Below are 10391 nucleotides of genomic sequence, written 5' to 3'. Positions count from 1 at the left end.
ACCTTATGTTGGCAACACAAGGCCTTTTGGGAGACTGTCTGTGCAAGAAGATGTGAGATCTTACATTCAGCTTGTTTGGTTCAATGCATCAAGATAAGAAATTACTTAACCATGCAGCTGTTTGATTAATCGTTTTCACTCTACTTGGTTTTTTTTTTGTAGAAGACACAAAGACAGCAGTTCTTTTAATTTGGCCCCAAGGCCATCCCATCATTTATTAAACAGTGAAATTGCTGTGGAACTACAGATGGCAAATCAATTCTTCACCATTACTGAAATCGGATCTGAATTACATCGGTGGAGTGACAAAATTGGACAATTAATGGCTTTCTCAAACCCCTGGATTTAGAAAATACTTGGAAGACATTTTTGTATGGCGATGTTATAAAATTCTCCAGTGGTTCTCCAGATTTAAAATGGTTGAATGCCCTGGCATAAATAAAAAACAGATTTTCAATTCAAACCCTTTTGGTTGTAAAGCTGCCTTAAAACATGCTACATCCAATTGTTTGCAGAGAATGAGTGTAACTGGTGTAATGGCATTTAAAAACAGTTTAAATAACAATCATTATCAATAGATTAAGAACAGTTTGTTTTTTTCAACTCTTATTTTTTTTTAAAGTATACTGAAACAAGTCTCCACAGTAATCACTTGTACATTCCCCCGTCCCATCCCTGCTGTCTGAGGGCATTATTGCACTGAGATTACCACCTGTAGTCCACCTTTATCTTTTTTGCTTGACTTCGTTTAGCAGTTCCCAGCATTTCTCCCTCACTGTTTGGGGTAAACTGTCTCTGGAGATCTCTTCAAAGACCTTCAAACCTCTGACTCCAGACTAGATACCCTACCCCAGGGCCGTGGGGCATAGGGACTGTGTACGTTCCGTGCCACTAGAACCTGCCTGCGGTCCCTGCGCATGGAAGAGACCGGTACAGTGTGCAATGACTCCTGGTTTGAGCGCCTGGCCCCCTCGTAGCCTCCAACAGCAGTGCTCTGGTACAACACAGGTCTGCTGCCTAACCGGGGAACCAAGGCGGCATTTTCCGGACAATGGTTGACGCATGGAAACAGGTGGCACGTGTCTTTGGAATGCTCATGGAAGTGAGCAGGTCCTTGCGGAAGAGGACCCAAATACACCGGCAGGTCTGTGTAAGAGTTCAGGTATGTTGAGTAGTGTCCGTGCACTAGTGTGGAAGAGGATCGCCGAAGGGCTGCCGTGTTCTGTAGAATTGCCTCCCGGTACGAAGGAAGGCGGATGGACTTTGAGTACTTGAACTTCTGTGTCTTGTATGGGTAGGAGCCCATGTGAGCTGGGTCCAGATAGGCTGGCTCCACAGCCATGTTGTAGCGTAGGTTGTTACCAGTGCTGCTGTACATCTTCGAAGGCTTGGGATTGGTCACCACCACTCGAGGGAACAGATCGGGCATGTTGATGCAACTGGTAGAGGATGCAGAGGTGGAGGGCTTCTCATCCAGCTGCCGGATCCTGTCACCACCCCATGTGGCCCTGAGAAAAGAGGCGCGGCGGTTCAGTTTATCTTTCCCCAGAAGAGGAACATCATCCATCTCCGTTTCTAGATACACCTTCTTGCAGGAGTTGCAGCTAGAGCCAGGTCTCTGGAAGTGGCTTCTCATGCAGGGTGTGGTATGGGAATGGTTTTCCACAAGGTGGTTGCTTTTGAGCTCAGCCAGACAAGACTGGGGAACATCGTAGTCGTCCCTTCGGCAAGTTTCCGGAGATGCTGCTACGTAGCTGTGGGACCTCTTTTTGCGACCCAGACCTGCCATGTATTGTTTATGGCTTCCCGAAGGTTCCTGGTGTTCCACAAAGATGTCTGGTACCTGAAAGTCATGGTAAGAGACGTAGCGAGAGGTAGGGTGGTGACAAGACTGGTCCACGTACACGTGGGGTTTCGGGGCTGTGGGAGGTGGTGGGTCTCTCATGGCGATATGAGGACTGCTGAGGCTAGATATGGGTAGTGTTCGTTCGTAGATGTGGTGGTGGCTGGTGCGTGCGGGAAGAGTGTAGCGCAGCGAGGTAGGCCGTGTTCCCATGTGAGGCTTCTCCAGCAAGTGCTGTGTGGTGCTATCCATGTTTTGAGGGTACAGTGAGTGGTTGTCCGTTACACTGGCGATGCAGGGCAGGCGGCTATGGCTGAAGTCCGTCCCTATGAGGCAGGTAGGAAGGCTAGGTCTGGCTGCCTCTGGATCACGTCGACTCCAGTTCTCGATGGTCTTTGTGGCATTGTCCAGGGAGTTTTCAACTCTTGCAGATGAGACAATGTCCTTAGCGGTTTGGAGCATCTTCAGCATGTTGGCCTGAGTGTAACTGGTGGTGACATCTGGGCTCTGCATGTTCCCTCTACGGTCTGTGTCCTCCACACCATTGAAGCAGCTGTAGATTCCCTTCAGGAAAGAAATATGGAAAAATGAGGCTGGCATCCACCTAAAAGTTCTATGTGCCATGGCAAACAGAATTAGAGTTCTCACCTCACAATATAGTAAAATCAATCTACTTAAAAGCTACTGTATTAGGAATGGTAAGATTCACCAATTCGCATCGGTGCATTGGCATAAAAGTTAAAAAAGTGTGCATCGGTTACAAGTTGGCATTTGTATCACGATGCATCGTTTCTAACATATTTGCACCAGTAAAAACAGATTTATGAATATATAATTATTAGTAGATGCGCTAAACTTTTATTATTTAGAAAGTGACCAATAATTTGAGACAACTATTTTATATGTAATACGTGTCCTGAGAGTAGAATATAGATCTACATGGCAGAGGTAGAGCTGCATCTTCCACCAAATAATTACAATGAACCAAAAATAAAAGCGAACCATCTGTACCATATTGAATTGCATAGCATTTTTTTCCCCATCACATCGTATTGTGATGATGCATCGCACTGCTTCATAATAGGGGTGAATTGTATTGTATTGCATCGCATCGGTAGCTGCTTCATATGTATCTTTAAAGTATCGTATCATTGGCTATATATCAAGATGGGTTCAGTTATTATGGAGATGTGCATCCCTATACTGTACCTATTGTTTTGACTGTAAAATGTCTTAAATACTGGAAAACAAAGTACAGTAATGAATGGCAGAGGTCTCACAAAATTGATTTGCTATCATTTTGCTGCAATGACCTAGATGAATTAAAGTCATACGCACTTTTACCACATCAAAATTCTATTAGCTGATTTTACGGGTGGTTAATTACCTGGAGAACTGTCAGTGACTGATAAGATTCTCTGTTTATCAGCATTATAGTTATCTCTGAAGTGGCTGTAATTAGCCAATAGAAAAGCAGCTGCCTATGCATTTGTAATATTCCACCTTTAAATAAGGTCTTCAAGTGTGTTAAGCTTGAGAATGTACTTAAAATGGACTTTGACAGCTATGCCCATAACCCTAAGACCCTAATTTAATTTTAACAGCTTTTCCCTTGACTTTTTGTTCTCGTTAACTGGCTAGAGTTCCCCTGAACATCAATTTCACCACATGTTTGTGTTTCTAAAGTCTCTGCTAAGGTATGTTTAAACCTTCTTTGTACAATTCTCATTTGCACTCTGTTCTTGTTGATATATTTTGCTACATGCATGTTTTTACAAGTTGCTTTGGTAAAAAAAAATAAAAAAAATAAAAAAAAGAGCTGATTGCAAATGCATCATTTTGAATTAGTTACTTTGCATTATGGATTTATGGATTTGTGACCTTGTTCTAAGCACAACAATTTGTTAACACCAAAGATTAAAAGTGAAATTCATTTCAGAATATTGACGATATAAAATTTACCCTGCTAATGGCCAGCAGGAAGTCCAAGCGCTCAGACTTGCGGACAGAATGCCGTAGCTTCCAGTACAGTAGATGTTCCCAGGCAAAGACCAGCAGACTGAGACCCATGGCCACTAGAAGCATGTAAAACACTCCGGCCATGTTGTCAATGTCAAGCTTAGAGCTCATCACCTCCTTCTTCTCGTTACGGCAGATACCAGTGAGCCACACTGTCTGGAGCTTCTGAGTATCACCTGTAATACATAATACATTTCCGTCAGACTCACGAATCAGAGCTCCTCTAGCAAAAGTAAGTTTCTGAAGTTACCATCAGCAAGGAACTGGAGAAGAGCGAGGTCTATGGGGCGCTTCCAGCGAGATTCTTTCTGAAGGGCGATACCGTAGCCTGTTGTTGCAAATACCTTCCCACTACCGATTGTCACCAATTTACACCCTTCATCTTTACCGGCCATGTAGTTAAGCACAGCTGCATCGTATATGAAGGCATCCAGCTTCCTGTTAGCAGTAAAGAAACGATACATGTTAGCGGAAAAGATAATACACTGCGGACAGATTTGTTTCAAAGATTCAAGAGACAATTACAGTAAACACACCCAGTTTTGAGGCTGTTGAGCGCATCCTCCACACCTTTCTGGTTGTACTTAACCATGTGGGAATGCATTTCGGGATAATTGCTTCTTATGTTTCGTTCTGTGCTGCCATTGGGCACGGTCCCAAACCGGAACGGAGGATATTGGTCTTGCGGTTTCTGGAACTGAAAGGTAGGATTTCAACAAGTTAGCATGTTTAAATTTAACTTTGTGAACAACGTACAGTCCAAGTGTGTGCTAAAGAAGTGGTAAAAATAGATCCCTGGATGAGTTACTTGGTTAAGGATTAATGCATTTTAATAGATTCCAGGACCACTAGATACGCCAGTAATGGCTTTTGGCTGGGAATGCTACGCTGCTGGAAAGTGTGATTGATTTTTCTTTAAGCTAGATTTCTGTATGGGAATTTATTCTAGGTTCAGCCTTCGTCTTCGCCCTCATCCAAGGATTCTCACGATTCTGTATCTGCAAATGCCACATTAAATACAATCTAATTCCAAGTGAGAATAAGACTGAAATTAATCCTCAGGAAGGAAAAAAATGGCTGCAGTGATAACACTCGGACCAAAGCCACTGGGTCATCAATGCTCTTTTCTGTCTCAAGCCCCAAGTGCTTCTCAGTCAATTAATTCTCAGCTCTGTTTAAATTCTAACATTTGAACCTCAGATTGTCCTCACAAAGACGAGAAATTATCTCAGCCGTCTGACCAAACATCCGAGGATTTTCAGTATTACTTTTCCCTTGCTAAATTTCTCCTCATTTAGTTTTTACATGATTCTGGCCATGTTCATTAAGTGCCGTTAATGTAATATCAAATAAATGTAATATTGCCACTAAGACAGCACTTCAGAACTCAAGCCATGAATAATTGTGCTGTAATGTAGGTAACCTTGCTGGTGTGAATGAAGGAGAACAGTCTCTAAGGAACGAGTGGACGTGATTGTATTACGACTGAGCTAATGTGACGGACTCCAGTGCCAGTGAATGCCTCATTCTAAGTGTGTTTGCTGTCGTCTGACAGCATAAGCGTTGTCCTTCATCTGTCCCGTGGCCCTGACCACACCAAAAGTTTACTGCTAACTAAGAAAAAGTAATGTAGAGCAGAAAATTCCTTCTAGGTATTTATGTATCTGCACTCGTTTTGACACACCTGTTGAAAGTGATGCATCCATGTAATTGACCTAATATATAATATTACATGTATATATTTACATACACTTTTCAGTATCTGCAAAATGTTAATTATTTTACCAAAATAAGAGGGATCATACAAAATGCATGTTATTGTTTATTTAGTACTGACCTGAATAAGATATTTCACATAAAAGATGGTTACAAATAGTCCACAAGAGAAAATAATAGTTACATTTATAAAAATGACCCCATTCAAAAGATGATTCTTAATACTGTGTTGTGTGTTTTTTTTTGTTTTGTTTTTTAGTGATGGTTGTTCATGAGTTCCTTGTTTGTCCTGAACAGTTAAACTGCCTGCTGTTCTTCAGAAAAATCCTTCAAGGCCCACAAATTCTTCGGTTTTCCAGCATCTTTTCTGTATTTGAACCCTTTCCAACAATGACTGTATGATTTTGAGATCCATCTCAACTGAGGGACTTGTACGCTACTATTACAAAAAGTTCAAACGCTCACTGATGCTCAAGAAGGAAAAATAATGCATTAAGAGCCAGGGGTGTAAACTTTTGTGAAGATGTGTAAATTTTTCTTATTTAGCCTAAATATCATATTTTATTTAGTACTGCCCTTCAGAAGCAACAGAAGATACTATATATATAAAGCCTGAGGTAACTTAGCATATTTGATTAATATAATGTCCACTCCATTTTAATATTATTTTAATACAATAATGCAAAATAATTAATAAATAAAATTGTTTTTATATTTATTATTTTTCATTACATTACATTATTTTACAGATTTTGTTTTGCTACTTGGAACAAATAACTTTCAAAAATATTTCTTTGTTGTTCTTATTTTACTACATTTTTTAAATTAAATTAGTTTTATCATCTTTATGTTTGTTGCGGTAAAAATACGGCAACAATGTAGTATATAAATAAAAAAATGTTGCTACAAATACAAGTGCACTAAACTGCAGCTAAGCAAGTTTACACAGTTTGAAGCAGCAGTCAGATCACTGCGTGATATTCTTGCCCTCTGGCTATTTTGCCCCTTCAGGCATTTCGTTCTTTGTGTAATGCCTCCCAGGCACACTCCTGAATTCAAATGCATTCAAAAACATCTTGCTGTCAGTGTCTAATTCCCTGGTGTGGCTCTTTAATGACAGTCTTGTGGCTTGAAGTCTCACTTTGTCTTCAAAATTGCTCTTTAACAGTTTCCATCTGAAGCTCGTCAGCTATAACAGCTTTCAGTATCATTGTAAATCACTTCACCTTGATGTGTTCCTACACAACTGATTAAAACAGTGTCACAGAGTTATCTAAATAAGATAAATATATAACTAGGCAGCTTAGGCTAACATGCAATTAGACACATTTCAAAATGCTGAAGCAACAAAATCCTTACAACTAAAAACAATCCTTGATTATTTTTTACCAGTCATGAGTATGGCTGAAACAATACCCAGCTTACAGTACATGATTGAATGGATGATGAACACCAGCATATGAAAAGATATATATATATAAAAAAAGAACCTTTGGCATCATACTTGCACCTCTAAGTACTTTGTCATGATGCCAGTAATTAAAACAGTTTTAATGCTTCAAATTGTCCATAAACGTCTTATTGAAATGACACAAATTAGTGATTAGTACTCTAATCACATTATTTCATCATGAAAGTGTACATATCCATATATATTATCAGCATAGATGCCTCTTGTAGTTCCACAGAGTGACGGCTTTAATTAAAACTCATGCCCTAGAATGGCTATTTGGCTAAGAGAGACGCTGGCAACTCTTACCTTCTTGTCACTCAGTCCAGAAACAGTGTCGATGTACTGCTCCTGGATCATGAAGGCTGCCAGGTTGGCCGTGTAGCTGGCCAGGAAGATCACAGCAAAGAAAGCCCACACCAGCACCATGATCTTACTGGTGGTGCCTTTGGGGTTTTCAATGGGCACTGAGTTGTTGAAGACGATCCCCCACAGCAGCCAGACCGACTTCCCAATGGTGAACGTCGGACCACCCGGATCTAAAATAGAGAATATTAAAGTTGTTCAGGTTTTTTTGCCATTACTCTCGGTTGTAAATTTATTTTTATAAATAATCGTTTTTGAAGTTACGGTTTGGTACATTTTTGGTACAGCAATGGGGAAAAACATGGAAATTGCTTCTTTTTTTCTTTCTAGTAAATAGTGGTTTACTTGTTGCTTTGTCTTTAAATAAACTCAATAAAAATTAAAATTTCCAGTCACACTTTATTTTAAGGTCCAATTCTTGCCTTTAACAAACTTTAACTACGACTTTTTCCTCAATAAACTCCTAATTTTAATAGTTAGTAAGGTAGTTGTTAAGTTTAGGTATTGGTAGAATTAGGAATGTAGAATATGGTCATGCACAATATGTGCTTTATTATTAGTACTAATAAACAGCCAATATGTTAATAATAGGCATGCTAATAAGCAACTACTTAATACTGAGAATTGGTCCCTATACTACAGTTTTACCAAAATATCTAATGATGTAAGCTATACAGGGAGCCCTATTACTGCACAGTACTATAATATTAAAGGTACCAATTATCAACAGAGTACAAACTATTAAATTCAATTGATATTTAATTTTAGATATAATAACACTCAAATAAGTTATATGCATTTATTATTATTTTTTAATAAATGCATACATTTATTTTTATAATTTCATTCAAATTACTCAGGTGAATAATAATAGCTATTTATTTGAATAATACAGTAATACTGTATTATTACTGTAATAGCACATCTTTCATTTATAAATGAGATATGCTGTATTTTGAGAGTTCTGTGAGACATATATTTAGATTTTTGTTGTTCAGATAGATAGGAGAAAGATCCCAAATGAGATCTCAGTTGCTTCTTTATTTGTATTCTTGATTAAATATAAAGTAAATGCTCCTAGGATGTTTCTTCTGACAAAAACGCCTTAGTAATCTCATGTGTCTCCTCTAGAGACACCTTCCAGTCTGCACTCAGATTTCTCAAAATGAACTCAAACATTTCTCATCAAGTTCTTCCAAAACTAATTGATCTCTAACTCTCAGCTCTTACTGTATGTCAGTTATCTAATTTGTGTCTATTTTTACTTCTCCAAAATAATTTTATGAAAAACAAAATGAGATAGTTAAACATAAACTAGAGCGCAATTAATTTACTTGAGCTATGAAAGCATAGCCTCTGATGCACCTCTAATTACATGAATTATCTTTTCTCCTAGCTTATGTTCTGTCAAACCTGTCACGTATGATGAAGTTTCAGGTTGCCACTGTTTCTGACATCTGTCACAGTTCCTGAAGAGTTAGCAGAGGCGGTGAACACTGACCTTTGGCACTGACCAGGCTGCGGTTGTAGCCCACAGGACTGAAGTATTCAAACACGAACACAGTCACCGCCACGACTGTAAGACACATGACAAACATCATCACCCACACCGCTGGGCTGTAGGGCTCTGGAAGAGAGAGAGACAAACACAGATAAAGCAAATGACGTTATTCCCGAATGACACGCTTTTTATTCTAGTAGGACTGCAAAACCTTTTTAATTTTGTATACGTGCAAAATGAGGTGCAAATTAAAGTCAACACAATTCATATGCCATTAAACAAGCGAAACACTGGTTTCGCTCTCACACACGAGTAAGACTGCACTGCAAATATTTATAACTACATCTTGTTTTATGAAATGACAGTATGCTATTGTATTTTTCTATGAATTCTGGGTTCTGGGAAAGTTTATTGTTTGCAGTATTATAGAAAAAATGTGCAAAAGGATTTATGGGATGGCTAACTGACCACATCAGTGAAATAGTGTCAACATAGGATTTAAGATTCACAAACCAACACTGCTATAGTCGGTTAAGAACCACTGCAAACCAAAAATATGTCACTGTTATTAACTAATACTGATAAAATATAAATATTATATGAAAAATTAGTAGTGTTAATGTTGCCTTGGCAAGTAAAAGTAGAAATACTAAAATGACTAAATCAAAATAAAAAATAAATTAAAGCGAAATAATTGTAAAAGACAAAGTAAAAAAACTAATAAAGATTTGAAAAACAAAATGAATAGAATTTACACTACAATTAAAATGAAAAGTGAAAATATAAAAATATCTAATTATAAATATTAATAAACACCGTTTTAGATTCAAACCTTCAGCTGTTCTCATTTTTAATCACATTACTGTGTGATTTCTGCGTAATTTCTGTTTCTTTGGCAGATTAAAAAACCCTTCTAATGTCACAATTCATTCCAGCCCCCTTAAGAATATTAGCACTTTATGTGCATATTATAATAAAAATAACACCATTCAGCATGGCAAACTTTAGTTAATTCTTATGGGATGTATTGAAAAGCCTATTTGAGTTAGCAACAGTAACGTACCGTAAGGGATCAAAGGGCAAATTAGTGATTATTACTGTAAAGCTCCATTTAATTTCAGTTATACTGTACATACACAGAGTACTGTTTGCTCCACTTTCACATCTGCTATATGCTTTAGCTGTAAAAACATGACCAGCTGTGCCATTTTTCAGTAAGTCCTATGTTTCTGAATACTGTAAAATCACTGTAAAATGTCATACAGTGTGGTTCAGTTCATTAATAGTGTTAACTTTAGGTCATTTTACAGTAGTATTTCTTACCCAGGAAGGCTGATGGAGATACAGTTCCATTGCTTCTGGCCACCATCACACTGATGCCAGTCTCCACAAACGGCACAGAGAAGTCAATGATCTCAGAGCGCTCCTCATTTATGGTCAGAGAGCCAATGGCCATGTCCGCTCGCTTATAAAACACCTGAGAAGAAAGATGCATA

General features: G+C 38.5%; 1 protein-coding gene across 1 annotated transcript in view; it reads right to left on the bottom strand.

The window, feature by feature from the left end:
- Positions 1 to 211: 211 nt before the first annotated feature.
- grin2ca (glutamate receptor, ionotropic, N-methyl D-aspartate 2Ca) overlaps positions 212 to 10391 on the bottom strand; it is a 67439-nt gene continuing 57259 nt past the window's right edge. Inside the window, exons 7-13 of the mRNA XM_016447365.1 lie at positions 10219 to 10372; positions 8896 to 9021; positions 7338 to 7567; positions 4399 to 4559; positions 4113 to 4300; positions 3806 to 4038; positions 212 to 2407 (exon numbers count right to left, since the gene is read on the bottom strand). Of these exons, the coding sequence (XP_016302851.1) occupies positions 818 to 2407; positions 3806 to 4038; positions 4113 to 4300; positions 4399 to 4559; positions 7338 to 7567; positions 8896 to 9021; positions 10219 to 10372 (2682 nt within the window). The 3' untranslated portion in view covers positions 212 to 817. The remainder of the gene's footprint in view (positions 2408 to 3805; positions 4039 to 4112; positions 4301 to 4398; positions 4560 to 7337; positions 7568 to 8895; positions 9022 to 10218; positions 10373 to 10391) is intronic.

This window comes from Sinocyclocheilus anshuiensis, unplaced genomic scaffold (assembly GCF_001515605.1).
Source record: "Sinocyclocheilus anshuiensis isolate Anshui unplaced genomic scaffold, SAMN03320099.WGS_v1.1 scaffold828, whole genome shotgun sequence".
Taxonomy (NCBI): domain Eukaryota; kingdom Metazoa; phylum Chordata; class Actinopteri; order Cypriniformes; family Cyprinidae; genus Sinocyclocheilus; species Sinocyclocheilus anshuiensis.
The sequence above is the reverse complement of the archived record's forward strand: the minus strand, read 5'-3'. Positions and strand labels throughout refer to the sequence as shown.